Genomic DNA, 22588 nt, shown 5'->3' with positions numbered 1-22588 from the left:
GGTTTCACCATGTTGGCCAGGCTGGTCTCAAACTCCTGATCTCAAGTGATCCACCCGCTTCAGCCTCCCAAAGTTCTGGGATTACAGGCATGAACTACTGCGCCTGGCCCAAAGCTGCCCTTGTTTACAAACCTAGTTCAAAAATCAATGTTTCAACATTAGGAAGTTTTTCTTGCTCAATTTACCTAGCAAACACTGCTAAATTATACTTTCATACAATACTTCTTTCTAGTGAATGAATTTTTTGCTAACTTCTTTTTGAATTCTTAAAACGTCTGTTAGGGGACTACAACACAAGGGGCTGATTACAGGGTGAATGATTAGATGTTGACAGCTAGACTGACTAAATGGTCAGTCTAAAAATTTCTCCTATTTTCATATTCTTATCTCTCACCCTTCCCTTACCATCCTAACTTACCTTCTGGTCTTTTGGAGTTCTGTTCCCAGCATCACCTATAGACAAGAAGAACTCTAGTGAGTGTAAGAGACTTACACATAGAAATTTCTGATAAATCAAGAACTTACTTAAAAGCATTATGGGAGCATTATCAATAATAACTGAAAATAATCTTGATATAGGTATACATACAAATATAAAGTACTGAGAGGGTTTGGAAAGACCTAGTAAATGGCTAGGTGTGGTGGCTCACACCTGTAATCCCAGCTACTTGGAAGGCTTAGTTGAGGGGATTACATGAGCCAGGAGCTCATGACTAGCTTAGGCAACAGAGCAATATCCTGTCTCTTTCTCTTTTTTTTGAGATGGAGTCTCGCTCTGTTGCCCAGGCTGGAGTACAGTGGCACAATCTCAGCTCACCACAACCTCCACCTCACAGTTTCAAGCGATTCTCCTGAATCAGCCTCCTGAGTAGTTGGGATTACAGGCGTGCACCACCATGTCCGTGTAATTTTTGTATTTTTAGTATAGACAGGGTTTTACTATGTTGGCCAGGCTGGTCTCACACTCCTGACTTTGTGATCCCCCGCATTGGCCTCCCAAGACCCTGTCTCTTAAAAAAAAATTAGGCCAGGCATGATAGCTCACACCTGTTATCCCAGCACTTTGGGAGGCCAAGATGGGCAGATCATCTGAGGTCAGGAGTTCCAGACCAGCCTGGCCAAAATGGTGAAACCCCGTCTCTACTAAAAACACAAAAATTAGCTGGGCGTTGTGGTGCGCACCTATAATCTCAGCTACTCAGGAGGCTGAGGCAGGAAAATTGCCAGAACCGAGGAGGCATAGGCTGCAATAAGCCAAGATTGCGCCACTGTACTCCAGCCTGGTTGACAGAGCAAGATTTAGTCTCAAAAAATAATAATAAACAAAAATGTATAGTTTAAGCCTAGGTAACACAGTGAAACCCTGTCTTTACCGAAAAAAAAAAAAAAAAGGTTGGGAATGGTGGCTCACCCCTGTAATCCCAGAGCTTTGAGAGGTCGAGGCAGGCGGATCACCTGAGGTCAGGAGTTCCAGACTAGCCTGGCCAAAATGGTGAAACCCCCGTCTCTACTAAAAATACAAAAATTAGCTGGGTGTGGTGGCAGGTGCCTGTTATCCCAGCTACCCGGGAGGCTCAGGCAGGAGAATTGCTTGACCTCAGGAGGTGGAGGTTGCAGTGAGCTGAGATTGCACTATTGCACTCCAGCCTGGGTGACAGAGTGAGACCCTGTCTCAAGAACAATAACAAAAATTAGCAGGTGTGGTGGTGTGCGCCTATAGTCCCAGCTACCCAGAAGGCTGAGGTGGGAGGATCATCTGAGCTAGGAGAGGCTGAAGCTGTAGTAAACTGTGATCAAACCCCTGTACCTAGGGTGACAGAGTAAGACCCTGTCTCAAAAAAAAAAATATGTAATTCAATGGTTTTTAGTAATTAAACTATCATCACTATCTAACTCCAGAAAACTTTCATCACTCCAAAAATTCCCTCATACCTATAGCAGTCATTTCCCATTCCTCCATCCCCTAAACTCTGGTAACCACGAATCTACTTTCTGTATCTATGGATTTGCCTATTCTGAAGATCTCATATAAAGAGAATTATATAATATGTGGTTCACCTATGTTGTACCATGTATCACTACTTAATTCCTTTTTTTTTTTTTTTTTGAGACGGAGTCTTGCTCTGTTGCCCAGACTGGAGTGCAGTGGTGTGATCTCCGTTTACTGCAATCTCTGCTTCCAGAGTTCAAGCGATTCATCTGCCTCAGCCTCCCGAGTAGCTGGGACTACAGGCGCATGCCACCATGCCCAGCTAATCTTTAAATCTTTAAGTTTTTAGTAGAGACGGGATTTCACCACATTGGCCAGGCTGGTCTTGAACTCCTGACCTCATGATCCGCCCGCCTTGGCCTCCCAACGTGCTGGGATTACAGGCATCAGCCACTGCACCCGTCCCCTTCATTCCTTTCTTTGGCTGAATAATATCCTATGGTAGTCAACACATGGGTGTATGTGTATACCACATTTGGTTTATCCATTCATCAGCTGATGAACATTTTAGCTGTTTCTACTTTTGGCTACTATGAATAATGCTGACATGAACATTTGTATATCAGTTTTTACATCAACATATGTTCTCATTTCTCTTGGGCATATATGGCCAGGAGTGGGTGGGTCATATGGTAAATCTATTTTTAACCTTTTGACGAACCAAAAGACTGTTTTCCAAAGTGGCTACAGCATTTTGTATTTCTATAAGCAATTTATGAGGGTTTCAATTGCTCCATATCCTTGTTAACATTTGTGATTGTCTTTTTTAAGAGACAGGTTCTCCCTAAGTTGCCCAGGCTGGCCTTGAACTCCTGGGTTTATTTAAGATCCACCTGCCTCAACTTCTTGAGTAGCTGGGATCACAAGCAAAAGCCAACACCTGGCTCTAATCATTTTTAAGTGTACAATTTAGTGGTATTAAGTATATTTATATTGTTGTACAACCATAACCACCATCCATTTCCAGAACTCTTTTCATCTTGCAAAACTGAAACTCTGTACCTATTAAACACTCTCCATTTTCCCCTTCCTCTAGCCCCTGGCGGCCACCATTGAATTCTAGATATCTCATGTAAGTGGAATCATATGGTATTTGTCTTTTTGTTAATGGCTTATTTCACTTAGCATAATGTCCTCAAAGTTCACCTGTTTGTCATTTTTTTTTTTTTTAGTGGCTGCATAATAATTCATTGGGTGGTAACACTATATATATATACACATATATGTGTGTATGTATATATATATATTTTTTGAGACAGATTCTTGCTCTGTCACCCAGGCTGGAGTGCAGTGGCCTGATCTCTACTCACAGCAACCTCTGTCTCCTGGTTTCAAGCAATTCTCGTGCCTCCGCCTCCTCAGTAGCTGCAATTACAGACGCCCACCACCATATCCAGGTAATTTTTGTATTTTTAGTAGAGATGGGATTTCACCATATTTGCCAGGCTGGTCTCAAACTCCTGACCTCAGGTGATCTGTCTGCCTTGGCCTCCCAAAGTTCTGCGATTACAGGTGTGAGCCACTGTGAGCAACCTACAAAAATTTTTTTAAAAATCAGGCAGGTATGGTGGCACATTCCTGAAGTCTCAGCTACTTGGCAGGCTGAAGCTGCAGTGAGCTATGATAGCACTACTGTGCTCCAGTCTGGGTTACAGAGTGAGACACAGTCAAAAAAAAAAAATCAAATAAGGTTAAGGTTTCTATATCCTAAGAACTAGTGACTCTCTAACAGTATAGACACTAAAAAGATTCCTGCACATGTGCATCAGGAGACATGTACAAGAATTATCTGCAGTAGCGTCATCTATAATCTCAAAAAATGTACATCAATGTCCACAATCAGGAAAATTGATAAATTGTGGCATATTCATACAATGGAATACCATGCTGCAATAAGCAAATGAACTAATCATTACCCATCAACACAATGCTGAAGAAATCAAAGCCAAGGGAGATGTCAGAGCTAAATGTAACTCTAAATGCGTTCACCTTACTAGCTAAACTATTCCACCATATATGTAATGGAAATCCCAGAAAACAGGGAGACATGGAAGGGAACAGAAAAAAAAAATGAAGCAATAATAGATGAAATACTTCCAAATTTGATGAAAAACTTGAATCTACACATCCAAGAAGTTAAATGAACCTTAAGTAGGATTAAGAGAGAACTTAAATACATCCTAGTCAAACTAACATCAGAAGACAAACAAAATCTTAAAAGCAGCAAGACAAAATTGACTCATATATATGGTACAAAAATAATTTAATCTGACTTTACATCAAATAGAGGCCAGAGGGCACAGGGACAGCATATTTGAAGTGCTGAAAGAAAACCCTCTGAATCAAGAATTCTATATCCCATGTAGGGTCGGACACAGTGGCTCACATCTGAGGTCAAGAGTTCAAGACCAGCCTGACCAACATGGTGAAACCCTGTCTCTACTAAAAATACAAAAATTAGCTGGGTGTGGTGGCACATGCCTGTAGTCTCAGCTATTCAGGAGGCTGAGGCAGGGGAATCACTTGAACCTGGGAGGCAGAGGTTGCAGTGAGCTGAGATCTCACCACTGCACTACAGCCTAGGCAACAACAGTGAAGCTCCATCTCAAAAAAAAAAAAAAATTCCATATCCCAGGTAAACAAAATTGAGAGAATTCACTGTCAGCAGAACTGTACTGCAAAAAAAATTAAAGGAAATCATTTGGGTAGAAAAACATGAGACTGAATGATAACTCAGATCCACAGGAAGGAATGAAGAGCAACAGAAATGATAAACATCTGGGTAAATATGTATTTTTTCTTTTCTTCCTTTACCTTCTTTAAACATGACACTGCTTAAAGCAGTAATTATAACACTAAATTATTGGCTTTAAACATGTAGATATAATATATTTGACAATAATATCACATAGGAATAGAGTGAAAGTGGAAGTACGCTGGTGCAAAGTTGCTGTATTTTTACCAGAATTAAGTATTAATTTGTAATAGATTATGATTAGGTAAAGATGCCATCCTTTTAAGAAAGCTAAAAAAGTCCAGGCACGGTGGCTCACACCTGTAATCCCAGCACAATGGGAGGCCGAGATAGGCAAATCACCTGTTGAGAGTTTGAAACTGTCTCTTCCAAAAATACAAAATTAGCCGGGCGTGGCGGCACATACCTGTAATCCCAGCTACTTGGGAGGCTGAGGCAGGAGAATTACTTGAGCCCTGGAGGTGGAGGCTGGGGTGAGCCTAAGTCACACCACTGCACTCCAGCCTGGGCAACAAGAGTGAAACTCCATCTCAAAAAAAAGAAAAAAATCAGAACAACAGTGGTTTTCTGAAATGTTTGTTTGACTTGAAGGCAATAAAGAAGAAACAGGACTGGGCACAGTGACCCATGCCTGTAATCCCATCACTTTGGGAGGCTGGGGTAGACAGATGACCTGAGGTCAGAAGTTCGAGACCAGACTGGCCAACATGGTGAAACCCTATATCCACTACAAGTACAAAAATTAGCTGGGTGCGGTGCTATGCACCTGTAGTCCCAGCTACTCAGGACGCTGAGGCAGAATTGCCTGAACTCAGGAGGCAAAGGTTGTAGTGAGCATAAGTTGCAGTGAGATCGTGCCACTGCACTCTAGCGTGGGTAACGGAATGAGACTCTGTTTCAAAAAAAAAGAAAAAAAAGACGAAACAGGCCAGGCATGGTGGCTCATGCCTATAATTCCAGCACCTTAGGAGGCCAAGGCAGGAGGATTGCCTAAGCTCAGGAGTTTGACACCAGCCTGAGCAACATAATGAGACCTCATCTCTTCTACTAAAAAATAAAAAAACAGTTGGGTGTGGTGGCATGCACTTAATAGTTCCAGCTACTCAGAAGGCTGATGTGGGAGGATTACTTGAGCCCAGGAGGCTGAGGCTGCAGTGAGCTATGATCATGCCATCACACTTCACCTGGGCAACAGAGTGAGACCTTGTCAATCAATCAATTTGTTCATTCATTCAAAAAGACTAAAATTATACAAAGAATATTCTCTGACCACAGTAAAATAAAAAAATTAACAACAGAAAGAAATCTAAAAAAATCCCCAAATAGTCAGAAATCAAACCACAAGGAAAATTAAAAATGATGCCAAGTTGAATGAAGCTGAAAACACAACATTAAAAAATGTATGATATGCTGAGAGTGACACTGTATGGAAAAGAAATTTATGAGATGCAGCAAAGCAATGCTTAAGGGAAAATGTTTTATAGCTTTTATTAGAAAAGAAGAAAGGTCTAAAATCAATACTGTAATCTTCCACTTTGAGAGGCTATAAAATCAAACCCAGTTAGTAAAAGGAAGAAAAATAGGCCGGGCATGGTGGCTCACGCCTGTAATCCAAGCACTTTGGAGGCCAAGGCGGGTGGATCACCTGAGGTCGGGAGTTCAAGACCAGCCTGACCAACATGGTGAAACCTGCCTTTTTTTTTTTTTTTTAAGTAATAAAGATCACATTGGAAATCAATGAAACAGAAAACAGAAAGCAGTAAAGAAAATAAACCAACAAAACCAAAAGATAATTATTTGAAAAAGAGAAAAAAATTCATAAATGTTAGATAGACTAGCCAAAGAGAAGAAAAACAGAGAGATCTGAATAATCAATATTATGAAAATGAAGATAAGACATCACTACAGAATCTACAGATATTAAAGGTGATTGAAGGGAATACTGTGAACTTTATGCTAATAAATTAGACAACTTAGATGAAATGAACTAAGTCCTAGAAAAACACAACTTATCAAAACCAATCTGAGAAGGAAAACAAAATCTAATAGACATTTATCAGGTAGAGAAAATGAATTAGCAATTAAAAACCTTCCCACAACACATTTAATGTGGTATCCTGGATTAGATCACAGAACAGTAAGAGCCCAGAAGCTGAATAACACCTGGAATTTACATACAAGTAATATACCAATGCTTGCTTCTTAGTTTTAACATATGTACCATGGTAACATATTAATACTATGACAAACTAGATGAAGGATATACAGGAACTCTATTACTTTTTCAATTTTTCTGTAAATCTAAAATTATTCCAAAATAAAAGATTTTAAAAATCCATAAAGAAAAGTCCAGGCCAAGATGGCCTCACTATTGAATTGAATTTATCAAACTTTTTAGGAAGAAGTATCATTCCATACAAACTCAGGAGGGAACATTTCTCAACTAATTTATAAGGCCTACATTACCCTACTACCAAAGCCAAACAAGGATACCACAACAGAACTACAAACCAACAGCCCTCATGAAATAGATGCAAAAAAAATTGTTTTTTCTTTTTTTTTTTTTTTAATTACAGAAGGGGTTTTTCACCATGTTGCCCAGGCTGGTTTGAACTCTTCGGCTCAAGCAATCAGCCCACCTCGGCCTCCCAAAATGCTGGGATTTCAGGCATGAGCCACCGCATCCAGCCAAGATTGACTTTTTTTTTTAAAAATCAGCAAATCCAATCCAGCAATATATAGAAAGAATTATACATCAAGACCAAGGCTGGTTTACTCCAGGAATGCAAGGTTGGTTTAACATCCAAAAAAAAAACCAACCACTGTAATGCATTTTTTTTTTTTTAATAGAGACAGGGTTCCACCATTTTGGCCAGGATGGTATCAATCTCTCAAACTCGTTATCTGCCTGCCTTGGCCTCCCAAAGTGCTGGGATTACAGGCGAGAGCCACCACGCCCGACCTGTAATGCATTCTTAATATGATAAATGACCAAAGGAACATAGGAAAAAGATACAGAAAAAGCTTGACAAAACACAAAATCCAATTCAGCTATGACAAAAACTCTCAAACTAGATTAGAAAGTGCTTCCCTTAACTTGATAAACGGCATCTACAGAAAACCTACTGCTAACATAATTAATGGTTAAAAACCAAATGCTTTTGTATTAACATCAGAAAGAAGAAAAGGATATCTGTACTTAAAACTTTTTTTGTTTTTGGAAGAGTCTTGCTTTGTCACCCAGGATGGAGTGCAGTGGCATGATCGCAGCTCACTGCAGCCTAACCTCCTGTGCTTAAGAGATCCTTCCAGGCTGGGTGCAGTGACCCACGCCTGTAATCCCAGCAATTTGGGAGGCCGAGGCAAGTGGATCACGAGGTCAAGAGATTGAGACCATCCTGGCCAACATGGTAAAAACCCATCTCTACTAAATATACAAAAATTAGTTGGGTATGGTGACGTGAGCCTGTAGTCTCAGTTACTTGGAAGGCTGAGGCAGGAGAATTGCTTCAATCTAGGAAGCAGAGGTTGCAGTGAGTGAGATCATGCCACTGCACTCCAGCCTGGCAATGGAGCAAGATTCTGTCTCAAAAAAAAAGAGAGATATCCTTCCACCTCAGCCTCCCAAGCAGCTGGGGTTACTGGAGTGCACTACCATGCCTGGTTAATTTTTAAATTTTTATTAGAGATGAAGTCTTGCTATGTTGGCCAGGCTGGTCTCAAATTCCTGGGCTCAGGGGATCCTCTCTCTTCAACCTCCAAAAGTGCTAGGATTACAGGTATGAGCCACTGTGCTTGGCCTGCTCTTATAACTTTTATTCAACATTATACTGAAGGTTTTAGTGAATACAGTAAGAAAAGAAAAATAAAAGATATCCAAAGTAGAGAGGTTGAAGTAAAATAGACTTTATTTGCATGAATTAGTTTTAGAAAATCCTAAGGAATCGGCTGGGTGCAGTGGCTCATGCAATCAACACAAAGCTTCTAGAGCTACGTGAGTTTAATGAGGTTGCAGGCTGCAAGATCAACACACAAAAACCAACTGTATTTTTTTATATCCTAGCAATAAAACATACACTTCCCTGGCAATTCCACTCTTTGATGGAGTACTCCAGGGGTTACACAGAATAAGGAAAGCAAAGTAATGCAATCAGGGTATAGCACATAGAGCACATCTATGATACTAACAATGTTGCATTTTTTTTCTCTAATAGCCAACTCAGGCAATTTGAAATATGAAGTTAGTGACAATGGTTTCTCCTCTCTTCTGTTATCTTCTATTTGCTTATATTCCAGTGTTTCAACTTCAATCCTGAGACTTTCCTATCAAAAGCTCATCCTTTACCTGAATCAATACTGAGGACATCATCGTCTTCATCAGGAATCTCAATTATTTCTGTAGGCCGGGAAGATTCATCCTCAGAGCTACTGTCCCGGTATTGTAGTCCCAGCTTGGAGTAGAAGTCCTTCACCAAAGACTCACAATTAGTCACTGCCCTAATATTGGAACACATGTAGAAAAGGTCAAAGCCAGTAGAGGGAGTATAGGTATAGAATCCATTATAATTTATATATATTTAAGTATAGATTATCCTCAATTTAAATGGGCCACATTCCAAAGTGTCTCTGTTTAGAATTTAGAATGCTTTTCCTATAGAAAAATGTTTTCTTTTTTGAGATGGAGTTTCGCTCTTGTCGCTCAGACTGGAGTGCAATGGTGAGATCTTGGCTCACTGCAACCTCCACCTCCTGTGTTCAAGCGATTCTCCTGCCTCAGCCTCTCGAGTAGCTGGGATTACAGGTGCCTGCCACCACACCCAGCTGATTTTCGTATTTTTAGTAGAGACAGGTTTCACCATGTTGGCCGGGCTGGTCTCAAACTCCTAACCTCAGGTGAGCCACTCACCTCGGCCTCCCAAGTGCTGGAATTACAGGCATAAGACACCGCATCTGGCTGAAAAATGTTTTAAATAGTGGTTTAGTTTCCAGACTAGTTCCTCAAAAATCCAAAATAAGCTCAAAGTTCAGTACTTTCAACCTACCTCATTATTTATCTTGTTACCTGAAAATGTATCCTGGCCAGGAGTGGTGGCTCATGCCTGTAATCCCAGCAATTTGGGAGGCAGAGGCAGGTCGATCACTTGAGATCAGGAATTCGAGACCAGTCTGGCCAACATGGTGAAATCCCATCTCTACTAAAAATACAAAAATAAGCTGGATGTGCTTGCTTGAACCCAGGAGGCGGAGATTCCAGTGAGTAAGATCGCACTACTGCACTCCAGCCAGGGCAACAGAGCAAGACTCTGCCTTTAAAAAAAAAAAAGAAAAGAAAATGGGCCAGGTGCAGTGGCTCATGCCTGTAATTCCAGCACTTTGGGAGGCTGAGGGGGGCGGATCATGAGGTCAGGAGATTGAGACCATCCTGGCCAACACACTGAAACAGTTTCTACTAAAATACAAAAAAAAATTAGCCAGGTGTGGTGGTGTATACCTGCAGCCCCAGCTATTTGGGAAGCTGAGGCAGGGGAATCGCTTGAACCTGGAAGGTGGAGGTTGCAGTGAGCTGAGATCGCACCACTGCACTCCAGCCTGGTGACAGAGTGAGACTCCAGCTCAAAAAAACAAATAAAAATAAAAAACGTAGGCCAAGTGCAGTGGCTCGATCCTGTAATCCCAGGACTTTGGGAGGCCGAGGTGGGCGGATCACCTGAGGTCAGGAGTTCAAGACTAGTCTGGCCAACATGGTGAAACCCCATCTCTACAAAAAATACAAAAATTAGCTGGTTGTGGTGGGACACGTGTAGTCCCAGCTACTCGGGAGGCTGAGACAGGAGAACTGCTTGAAACTGGGGGGCAGAGGCTGCAGTGAACCGAGAACACGCCACTGCACTCCAGCCTGGGCGAGACAGAGCGAGATTCCGTCTCAAAAAAAACAAAAAAGGTATTCTAAGTGACAACTAGATCACCAAAAATAACTTTTAGGGGTATAAGAACTTAATAATGCTTCAAAGTTACATAAGACAGAAATTCTTTATAATCCTCACTCCCTGAACAAGCAATTGTTCTAAGATAGAGCACAGAAGGAAGAAGGGGAAGGGACTTAAGACTTGGACTCCCTTACTGCTGATCATATATCAGCTGCTGACAGATGAAAGTTCTATTTATGGCTGATTGTGAGGTCAGATTTTTGACCATTAACTTTGAGGGAAGAATAAGTTCTAAACATCTGTACTTCATAAATTATAAAATTCTTGGTGCACAGCCTGGCCAACATGGTAAAACCCTGTCTTTACTAAAAATACAAAAAATTAGCCAGGCATTGTGGTAGGTGCCTGTAAGCCCAGCTACTCAGGAGGCTGAGGCAGGAGAATCATTTGAACCTGAAAGGTGGAGGTTGCAGTGAGCTGGGATCACTCCACTGCACTCTAGCCTGGGTGACAGAGTGAGACTCCATCTCAAAAAAAAAAAAAAAAAATCAAATTAAAAAAATTAAAATAAGCTGCTTCTCCGATAAAACACCAAATGGCAGATGACGCCAGTGCAGCAGCGGGGGTGGGGGGTGGGGGGGGTGGGGGCAGTGGGGTGGGTGATGCAGTGGTGCAGCAGCCCTGGGGGCCCTGGGATGGGGAACCGCGGTGGCTTCCGCGGAGCTTTCGGCAGTGGTATCTGGGGCTGGGGTCGCGGCCGTGGACGGGGTCGGGGCCGGGGCTGAGGCCGCGGAGCTCGCGGAAGCAAAGCTGAGGATAAGGAGTGGATGCCTGTTACCAAGTTGGGCCGCCTGGTCAAAGACATGAAGATTAAATCTCTGGAGTAGATCTCTCTCTTCTCTCTGACCATCAAGGAATCTGAGATCATTGACTTTTTCCTCGGAGCCTCTCTCAAGGATGAGGTTTTGAAGATTATGCCGGTGCAGAAGCAGACCCGTGCTGGCCAGCGCACCAGGTTCAAGGCGTTTGTTGCTATTGGGGACTACAATGGTCACGTCGGTCTGGGTGTTAAGTGTTCCAAGGAGGTGGCCACTGCCATCTGTGGGGCCATCATCCTGGCCAAGCTCACCATTGTCCCCGTGTGCAGAGGCTACTGGGGGAACAAGATTGGCAAGCCCCACACCGTCCCTTGAAAGGTGACAGGTCGCTGTGGCTCTGTGCTGGTGTGCCTTATCCCCGCGCCCAAGGGCACTGGCATCGTCTCAGCACCTGTGCCCAAGGAGCTGCTCATGATGACTGGTATCGATGACTGCTACACCTCAGCTAGGGGCTGCACTGCCACCTTGGGCAACTTCGCCAAGGCTACCTTTGATGCCATCACTTACAGCTACCTGACCCCCGATCTCTGGAAGGAGACTGTATTCACCATGTCTCCTTATCAGGAATTCACTGACCACCTCGTCAAGACCCACACCAGAGTCTTCGTGCAGAGGACCCAAGCTCCAGCTGTGGCTACAACATAGGGTTTTTATACAAGAAAAATAAAGTGAATTAACATTGCAAAATAAAAATAAAAATAAAAATAAATGCTTAGTACAATGTCATGAACAATTATGCCCTAAAAATGTCTCCCAATGGAGAGATTTCCCTCTATTGTCTATGTAGTTCTCACCTGGATGCATCATCAAAGAGCTGGTCAACATGAGCTACCTCAGATTCTTTCTGTATTACCCATGTCTCTAACTCTGCTAGCTGTTTCTTGCGCTGCTGTACACAATCCATCTTCTCCAGTTCCTCATCGATGAAATGCCGAAGTTCTTCCATAGAGATACCCAGTTCCTCAACCACTGCCTGTTGCAGCTCTTCAATCTCTTCAGACTCCACTGTAGCTGTTGCTGCATCCAAACCAATGCACCCAGGAAGGGAAGACATGCTTTTGTCCTCTGCATGGAACAGAAAACAAATTAAACTGGAGTCCTTATAACCACAATCGATAGAGAACTGATTCCCTAATAAAGCTCATTTCTACCCCGCTGCCTGTTATTTATTCAAACAGTCCATGGTCTCCCTCTTCATTCCCCAGAATCTGATGCTGAGATTTTTCTGCTATACAGTAGCAGGCCTGAATAACATTTAAAAGTTTGAGAGGACATGGAAAACATTCATTATGCAGGAGGGAGCTACTGAAAATAATGTTTTGGGCCAGCACAGTGGCTTGTGCCTGTAATCTCAGCACTTTTGGAGGCTGAGGCAGGAGAGTCACTTGAGGGCAGGAATTCGAGACCAGCCTGGGCAACATGGCAAGACTGATCTTTACAAAAAAAAATACAAAAATTAGCCAGGTGTGGTGGTGTATGCCATTAGGCCCAGCTACTCAGCCAGGTGTGGTGCTGTATGCCATTAAGCCCAGCTACTGAGGTGGGAGGACCGCTTGAGCCCAGGAGAGACTGCTATACTGAGCTGTGTTTGTGCCATCCACTCCAGCCTAGGTGACCCTGTCTCAAAACAAACAAAACTTTAAAAACAATGCTTTGGAAAACTGAAGAGAATCAACGCAGAAGGTGGTATTTTTGTGGTCTATATGTGTTCCTTAACTATTGTGATAAATCTTTGCATGTTATGCCTAATTTGAACAAAACCCCCACCTGGGGACAGAGTTGATCTGTAACTCACTAATTCAATATTTTCTTTCTTTCTTTCTTTCTTTTTTTTTTGAGATGGAGTTTTGCTCTTGTTACCCAGGCTGGAGTGCAATGGGGCAATCTTGGCTTACCGCAACCTCCACTTCCCGAGTTCAAGCTATTCTCCTGCCTCTGCCTCCAGAGTAGCTGGAATTACAGGCATGCGCCACTACGCCCGGCTAATTTTTTGTATTTTTAGTAGAGACGGGGTTTCTCCACGTTGGTCAGGCTGGCCTCGAACTCCCAACCTAGGTCATCTGCCCGCTTTGGCCTCCCAAAGTGCTGGAATTACAGGCGTGAGCCACCACGTGTGGCCTATTTTCTCCTTCATTAGTTGTGTCCCTTACATTACTTTGCTTTCATGTGGAAATTAACTTTTTAAAAAGTCTATAATACTCAAGCACACAAAAGCTTGCAGCAAAAAGGTTTCTCCAGAGAAGTAAAGCAACCTGGGAATAAAACGTGGCTACCTAATATCCACAATCCAAATACTTCACACATTTGTGTGAAATGCTTTTTTAATCAAACTGTTAAAGCAAATCTGATTTTCAGCGCCTCCATTTTCCTTTGCCCACACACCATCCCACCCCAGTGCTACCCATTCTAGGGGTGCGTCCCATCCATCCGCAAACCCAGTTCAGCCCCGCCCCCGCTCGCCTCGGGAGACTTCCTTCCCACCCTCGCCAGACCTCTTCCCACAAACAAAACATCCCAGATAAGCCTTTGGTCACCAAATAAATCAATTAACAGTATTCCCCATACCTCCCTGCTTCCAGTTTTAAGGGCTCTTTTTCACCAACCAGACCCCAGACTCACGACTCAGGGGTCGGCCTCAACGGAAAAGAGCGAAAGCGAAGGGATACGGGAGGAGGGGGAGGGGAGGAAGCGTGATGGAGGGAAGGGGAAGCAAAAGAGACGCCCGGAAGCAAACCTCTAATGCCGTTCCGGTCACCGCGACGGTAGCCTGGCGGGGTCAAATCCAAAACCGCGGGGTGCCCCTCTGAGGCAACGCACACTAAGGTAACCACGCATGCGTTAAACACACGTGAGCAGCGACTGGCAGAGCAAAGTGGGCGTGGCCAGAAGTATATCACCGAGGCTCCGCCTCTCCTACCACCCTCGACTGGTGGCCACATTACCGCATTCATTGCGTAAAGACTTGGGGTAACACTCGTTGGTTTAGAGCTTTTTTCTCTCGGTTTTACTTAAGTTTGTTTTGTTATATAAGTGATACAAATTGTAAAGGCTATCAAGATGTAGTAAGAAAAACGTGATAATATCCTCTCTGGCCCCATCACTTACCACTCCACTCCTTTCAGGTAACACAGCTTAATTTTCTAGTTCCTGTATGTAGATTTTTTTGTTTTCATTTAATATGTGGACATTACCTGAAGCCAATAGAAAAGGTAAAACTTGTATTTTTAACATTTGAATAGTATGGTTAACCATATTTGTTTAGATTGTTTTCCGTTCTCAGCCCCTACAAATAGCGCAACAATAAAAATAAAAATCCTTTTGAGGTAGTACTTTTATTTCTGTAGAAAAGATTCCCCAGGCCGGGCGCGGTGGTTTACGCCTGTAATCCCAGCACTTTGGGAGGCCGAGGCGGGAGGATCGCTTGAGCTCAGGAGTTCTAGATCAGGCTGGGCAACACGGTAAAACCCCATCTCCACTCAAAATACAAGGGAAAAAAACAGCCAGGTGTGGTAGTTCGCACCTGCCTTCCCAGCAATTCCAGAGCTGAGGCGGGAGGATCGCCTGAGCCTCGGGAGCAGAGGCTGCAGTGAGAGGAGAACCTGCCACTTCACTCCAGCCTGGGTGATCGAGCGAGACTCCGTCTCAAAATCAAAGCAAAAAGGAAAGATTTCCCAAAATGGAATTTAAGTAAAATAATATGCACTTTTTTCCTTTTTTTTTTTTTTTGAGACTGAGTTTCGCTCTTGTCACCTAATCTGGAGTGCAATGGCACAATCTCAGCTCACTGCAACCTCCGCCTTCTGGGTTCAAGCAATTCTGCTTCAGCCTCCGGAGTAGCTAAGATTACAGGCGCCCGACACCACGTCTGGCTAGTTTTTTGTATTTTTAGTAGGGACGGGGTTTAAACCATGTTGGTCAGGTTGGTCTCGAACTCCGAGATCTGAAATGACCCACTCCCTCTCCCCTCGGTCTCCCAAAGTGCTGGGATTACAGGCGTGAGCCACTGTGCCTGGCCCTTCCCCTCTACCAGCATTTTTTTTTTTTTTTTGAGACGGAGTTTCACTCTTGTTGCCCAGGTTAGAGTGCAATGGTGAGAGCTGGGCTCACCGCAACCTCCACCTCCCGGTTTAAGCTATTCTTCTGCCTCAGCCTCCCCAGTAGCCCCAGGGATTACAGGCACGTGCCACCACGCCTGGCTAATTTTGTATTTTTAGTGGAGTAGGTTTTCTCCATGTTGGTCAGGCTGGTCTGGAACTCCCAACCTTAGGTGACCCCTCCCCAACTTGGCCACCCAAAGTGCTAGGATTACAGGTGCGAGCCACCGCGCCCAGCCCTTTTCCATTTTAATAGAATCTGCTGTCAAATTACCTTTCCAAAAGGTTGTAAGAATCATTACTCCTGCTAGCAAATCTAAAAGTGTTTCCCCACATCCCCATTAGTACTAAGTATTAATTACTTAATTTTTTTTTTTTTTTTTTTGAGACAGTTTCGCTCTTGTTGCCCAGACTGGAGTGCAGTGGTGTGATCTCGGCTCACTGCATCCTCCGCCTCCTGGGTTCAAGCAATTCTCCTGCTTCAGCCTCCTGAGTAGCTGGGACTACAGGCATGTGCCACCATGCCCAGCTAATTTTTGTGTTTTTGTAGAGACGGGTTTCACCATGTTGACCAGGATGGTCTCGATCTCTTGACCTCGTGATCCACCCGCCTTGGCCTCCCAAAGTGCTGGGATTATAGGCATGAGCCACCATGCCTGGCCTAATTACTTAATTTTAAAGAACTTGATATGTGTTAAAACAGTATTGGTATAGGGATAGACTAGGTTATGTTGTGGAAACAACTCCAAAATCTGAGTAGCTTAAAACAAAACAAAAGGTGTGTTTCTTGCTCACACTACATAATCATCTCTGGCAGGCATGGTGGGGCTCTGCTTATGATAGCTACTGGGGAACCCACACTGATGAATAGTAATGCCAGAGGGAAAGAATGCTAGAGGAACTCACACTAGCAAAAAGACCCAAGACACTAATTTTTACGACTCATTGGCCTGAATGAATCACAAAATCCTACGCAACCACAAGGGGGCCAGGAAGAGCAGTTATCTTACCCCTGGAAGGAGGGAGAACCTGGTGTATCTGATGAACCAGCATTTCTGAACTACCATAGTGTCTTATCATTGCTTTAATTTGTTCAGCTGTCTTTACATTAACTTTACTAGTTATTGAATCTACGTTTCCTTTAAAAAGTCCCAACCAGAACCTAGTGTGTGAGGCTGGAAACAGGGCCCAAGCGGCCAGAACTGCCAAGTCCTTCAAATTCTCTCCTGTTGACCACATTTTCACCTATGCTCATTTCACCTGCTCACCAGTTTCCTGGGACCACCCTAAGTGCCTATTTCTAATTAAGACAGCAAGAATTGAGGTGTGGAGAAGTGAAGGGTTCCTCCAGATAATTGAAATTCATCACGTACTAAACTCGTTTCATCATGGTATCACCTTTTTTTTTTTTTTTTGAGACTCAGGAGTCTCGCTCTGTTGCCCAGGCTGGAGTGCAGTGGCACAATTTAGGCTCACTGCAACCTCCACCTCCTGGGTTCAAGCAATTTTCCTGCCTCAGCCTCCTAAGTAGCTGGGATTATAAGGTGCACACCACCATGCCCGGCTAATTTTTGTGTTTTTAGTGGAGATGGGGTTTCACCATGTTGATCAGGCTGGTCTCGAACTCCTGACCTCATGATCCACCCGCCTCAGCCTCCCAAAGTGCTGGGATTATAAGCATGAGCCACTGCTCCCAGCCATGGTATCACCTTCTAACCTGAGCTAGAAATTTTAGACATACTACTCCCTGAACACACACACACACATACACAATATTTATTGAATACTTGCTATATACCGGGAACTGTTCTAAGCACTTGACAGTTATTAACTCATTTAAACTTCACAATTCTCCTATGAGGTAAGAACTAATATTATTGTCCCCTTTTTATGGATGAGAAAACAGAGGCACATAAATTTTCCAAAGCCACAGAGCTAAAAAGTGACAGAGCTGGGCAGTTTGGCCATGCACTTTGTGGTCTTGAACCATTATTCAGTGTAGCTTGTTTCATCTTCTTTCTTTTTCTATTCTTCCTATTATTTTTTTTTTGAGATGGAGTCTCACTCTGTTGCCCCAGACTGGAGTGCAGTGGTGCGATATCGGCTCACTGCAACCTCAGTCTCCCAGGTTCAAGTGATTCGCTTGCTGCAGCCTCCCAAGTATCTGGGACTATAGGCGCTCACCACCACACCTGGATAATTTTTGTATTTTTTAGTAGAGATGGGATTTCACCATGTTGGCCAGGCTGGACTCGAACTCCTGACCTCAAGTGATCATTACAAGTGTATATGGTCACAGTATAAAATTTGAGGCTCTTCATAATTTGGCCCCAAGTTACCTCTTTGGCTGTATTTCCTGCCCCTCTCTTCACACTTCTGATTATGTGCTGTTTTCCAACAAGTTTAAATGTTTCACTTTTATATCTCCACATCTTTATTCATCATGGTCTACCTCCTAGAATTTCCCCTCCCTTTCTCTGTCTAGTAAAATATTAATTTTCTAAAATTCAAATAATGTCTTCTCTGATAAGTTTTTTTTTTTTTTGAGACGAAATCTTGCTCTGTTACGCAGGCTGGAGTGCAGTGGTATGATCTCAGTTCAGTGCAACCTCCACCTTCCGAGTTCAAGCAATTCTTCTGCCTCAGCCTCCCGAGTAGCTGCAACTACAGGCATGCGCCACCATGCCCGGCTAATTTTTGTATTTTTAGTAGAGATGTGGTTTCACCATGTTGGCCAGGCTGGTCTCGAACTCCTGACCTCGTGAGTCACCCAACTGGGCCTCCCAGTGTGCTGGGATTACAGTCATGAGCCACTGTGCCCAGACAAGGAGGGCTTGTTAAACCAGCTGGCTGCCCTACACCCACTGCTGGAGTGGGTCTGGATGCACTCTGAGAATCCTCATGTCTAACATTTTCCCAGGTGATTGATGCCCATGCTACTGGTCCTGAGCCCAGAATTTAAGAATCACTGTCCTAGATCATCACTCATCCTCTAAAGACTTAACTTCTGCCTCTGTGCTTCCATTATTTTAGTGCATGCCACTTGTGAGTTATCACCGTATGCCTGTCTCCTCTGCTAGTTTGTGAACAGCTCAAAGCTGAGATCCTGTCTTAATCATCCTTGTTTTCCCTAGAGCCTTATATATTGCCCCTGCACATCTGGTGCTCCTTGATATAGGATGAATAAAAAATTTCCCTTTATCTTTGCTCTGATTGAATTATATTTCTACTAGTTACATCCTTTCAGCATTCCATTATTAGGAGCAGGTGGGGTGGAGAATGAGGAATGGGAAATGTTTAAGAGAAATAGTACTATTTTGGCTCATCATATTCTAGTCTGATTTCCATTCTTGTCTGATTTCTTCATTGCCCTGAGAAAGCTGAAGTGGTCAGTCCTGTAGATATCAGCAGAGGGGACTCAGGAGGTGTCTTCTAAGGCTACTTAATGTGCAGTCAGGGAGCTTGTTAGAAATTTTAAATTTCTGGTCCCACTCAAGATATACCGAATCAGAATTTTTTTTTCTTTTTTGAGACAAGGTCTCACTATGTTGGCCAGGCTGGTCTCAAACTCCCGGGCTCAAGAGATCCTCCTGCCTTAGCCTCCCAAGTAGCTAGGACTACAGGTGCATTCCACCACACCCAGCTCTAAAGACTAACTCTAGTCAGAAGTAATCAGACCCTGAATAAGTGACTCACATTATTAAAATTTACAAATTATTGTAATACACAATTCATTGCTATTATTACTATAAAGTAATAAAGAACTGATACACCAACTGGATGTTGGTGTGCTCAGCATATTCACTCCTATAATTCATTATATATGTTGGAAAACCACAACCACACACTTCTTTTTTTATTTTGAGATGGAGTCTTGTTCTGTTGCCCTGACTGGTGTGCAGTGGCATGATCACAGCTCACTGTAACCTTTGCCTCCCAGGTTCGAGCAATTCTCCTGCTCCTGCCTCAACCTCTCTAGTAGCTGGGATTACAGGCATGCATCACCACACTTGACTAATTTTTTGTATTTTTAGTAGAGATGGGGGTTTTACTATGTTGGCCAGGCTGGTCTCAAACTCCTGACCTCAAGTGATCTGCCTGCCTCAATCTCCCAAAGTGCTGGGATTACAGGCATAAGGCACCGTGCCCAGCTCACAACCACAGCCTTCTTAATACTTGACTGAGAAATCAGAACAGAGGTCAATATCTTGGAATGCCAAATGATCCTTTCTTTGCACATAGACTCAAAGGAAATTAGATCATAATCTAAACGTTGTTGAGTGATCTCAGAATCAAGACTAAAGAACTTTTTAGGGATTGAAAACTCAAAGGTTGCAGACACCAGGAAAGTAATGTAAAGGAGCCAAGCGCGGCAGGTGAGGACCGTGACCACCTAGGTAGTCCATATCTCACCTACAGGGAACAGTTGTTACTTAGCTTCAGCTAATTTTTGTCCCGTGCAATACAGTATTACTAGATATGCCCATTTTTCAAGTGAACTTAAAAATCTATATTTTGTATGAAAGTGTGTTTTAAATCTTGGCAACTCATTCAAAAATTTTGTAAATTCAGTAATACTTTCTGTTTTTTAGAGACAGGGTTTTGCTCTGTCACCCAGGCTCCCAGACTACAGTGTAGTGACATAATTCTAGCTCATTATAACCTTGAATTCCTGGGTTCAGGCCGGCACGGTGGCTCACGCCTCTGTAATCACGGCACTTTGGGAGGCAGAGGCGGGTGAATCACCAGGTCAGGAGATCGAGACCATCCTGGCCAACATGATGAAACCCCAACTTAAAAAAAAAAAAAGAATTCCTGGGCTCAAGGGATCCTCCTGCCTAAGCCTCCTCCAAGGCACATGTCACTAGAGATGGGGTCTTAGGGTCTTGTTATATTGCCCAGGGTGCTCTCAAACTCTTGGCCTCAAGTGATTCTCCCTCCTCAGCCTCATGAAGTGCTGGGATTACAGCCGTGAGCCAGCATGCCAAGTCTACATTATTATTATTATTATTGAGATGGAGTTCACTTTGTGGCCCAGGCTGGAGTGCAGTGGCATGATCTCAGCTTACTGCAACCTCCGCCCCCTGGGTTCAAGCAATTCTCCTGCTTCAGCCTCCCAAGTAGCTGGGATTACGGGCGCCTGCCACCACACCTGGCTAATTTTTATATTTTTTGTAGAGATGGGGTTTCACCATGTTGGCCAGGCTAGTCTCAAACTTCTGACCTCAGGTGATCCACCCACCTCGGCTTCCCAAAGTACTGGGATTACAGGCGTGAGGCACTGCGCCCGGCCTTTATTTTTATTTTACTTTTCCACACTAAACCAACATAGCTGACATCAATCCTAATCTGGTTTTCACCTGATCTGCACCTTGCCCTGAGTTTCTTTTCATCAAATCAAATCATGTATCTCTTTTGTCCTCCTCCCCACATCCTATCTTTACCTCCCTGCCAGCTTAACCAATACAATACAGTACCTTGTCGTGGTGCAGACAAAGTCTAGTATCTTCTGGTGAAGGCTTTGATTCTCCTGTCTCCATTTTCAAAGAATCCTGGAGGCTTACTCAAGCTAAAGAAGGGGGCAGTCCCACATCCAGGAGTCAGAAACAGACCAATTACCAGATCTCTGCTAACAGTGCATGGTTAGAATTGTGTCTCTGTACCATGTGGTATTGCTGTTAAAACCCAGTCCAGCATGGTCCCATGGATACATGTCTCCACTGAAGTGGCTGCTTGCTGGTCCAAGTCCCTGCATAAGCCCAAGTGATGCCCTCCCAGTTAGATTCCAAGGTTATGGCTCTCAATTCATACTCATATGCTAGGTTACTCTTGACTTGAATATTAGGCCATTGTGGCTGGATGTGAGGGCCTTGATTCTCCATCACCTGCTGTACTAAAACCAATCCTTTTCAGCCAAACCCATGTTGAGTCTTGTTCGGCAATTTAGGTGCTCCCTTTCTTTCTAGTGAATTCTCTTGTAAGCTTCCCTGCAAGATGGCTCATAGACCACTCTATCAGAGTTCCATAACTTCAGACTTTGGAGAGTAGGGGCTATGATTTTCTTCCCTTTGCTCTTAAAAGATCCCTGGAGGCTGGGCGCAGTGGTTCATGCCTATAATCCTAGCAGTTTAGGAGGCTGAGGCGGGTGGATCACTTGAGGTCAGGTGTTTGAGACCAGCCTGGCCAACACGGTAAAACCTCGTCTCTACTAAAAATACAAAAATTAGCTGAACGTGGTGGCGGATGCCTGTAATTCCAGCTACTTGGGAGGCTGAGGCAGGAGAATTGCTTGAACCTGGGAGGCAGAGGTTGCAGTAAGCCGGGATCATGCCACTGCACTCCAGTCTGGGCGACAGAGTGAAACTCTGTCCCAAAAAAAAAAAAAAGGTTCAGAATCGTGACCATCATCTGCATCATCATATATTATATATTAATTTCCTATGACTGCCATAACAACTTACCACCCTGCATGCCTTAAAACAACAAAAATTTATTTTCCCACAGTTCTGAAGGCCGGAAGTCAAAAATCAAGGTGTTAGTAAGACCATATTGGTACCAGAATCTCTAGGGGAGAATCCTTTCTTCCCTCTAGTTTCTGATGGTTCCAGGCAAGGGTTCCTTGGCTCGTAGCTGCGTGATTCCAATCTCTCTCTGTGTGTTCAACATGGCCTTTTTCTCTGTCTCCCTGTGTCTTCTCCTCTTCTATTTATTTTTAATAAGAACAATTGTCATTGGATTTAAGACTCATCTAGATAATTCAGGATGAATTTATCTTGAGATTTTTAATTATGTTTGCAAAGACTATTTTTCCAAATAAGGTCACATTCCAGGAGTTAGGACACAGATATATCTTTTCTGGGGCCCTCATTCAAACCCCTACATATTATTTTATAGATGAGGAAATTTGGAATGAGAGAGATTAAGGAATTCACCCACAGCAAATT

The 22588-nt window shown here is 43.4% G+C and overlaps 1 protein-coding gene and 1 pseudogene across 7 annotated transcripts in view; one reads left to right on the top strand and one right to left on the bottom strand.

The window, feature by feature from the left end:
* SETDB1 (SET domain bifurcated histone lysine methyltransferase 1) overlaps nt 1-14271 on the bottom strand; it is a 39201-nt gene extending 24930 nt beyond the window's left edge. For all 7 annotated transcript variants that reach the window (XM_021674282.2, XM_021674285.2, XM_021674284.2 and 4 more), the window contains exons 1-4: nt 14116-14271; nt 12345-12615; nt 9091-9242; nt 419-453 (exon numbers count right to left, since the gene is read on the bottom strand). In XM_021674282.2, the coding sequence (XP_021529957.1) occupies nt 419-453; nt 9091-9242; nt 12345-12604 (447 nt within the window). In that variant the 5' untranslated portion in view covers nt 12605-12615; nt 14116-14271. The remainder of the gene's footprint in view (nt 1-418; nt 454-9090; nt 9243-12344; nt 12616-14115) is intronic.
* Nucleotides 11485-12203, top strand: LOC105724224 (small ribosomal subunit protein uS5-like; annotated as a pseudogene).
* Nucleotides 14272-22588: the final 8317 nt, after the last annotated feature.

This window comes from Aotus nancymaae, unplaced genomic scaffold (genome assembly GCF_030222135.1).
Source record: "Aotus nancymaae isolate 86718 unplaced genomic scaffold, 86718_ANA_hifiasm-v0.15.2.pri h1tg000108l, whole genome shotgun sequence".
In the NCBI taxonomy this organism is placed as follows: domain Eukaryota; kingdom Metazoa; phylum Chordata; class Mammalia; order Primates; family Aotidae; genus Aotus; species Aotus nancymaae.
The sequence above is the reverse complement of the archived record's forward strand: the minus strand, read 5'-3'. Positions and strand labels throughout refer to the sequence as shown.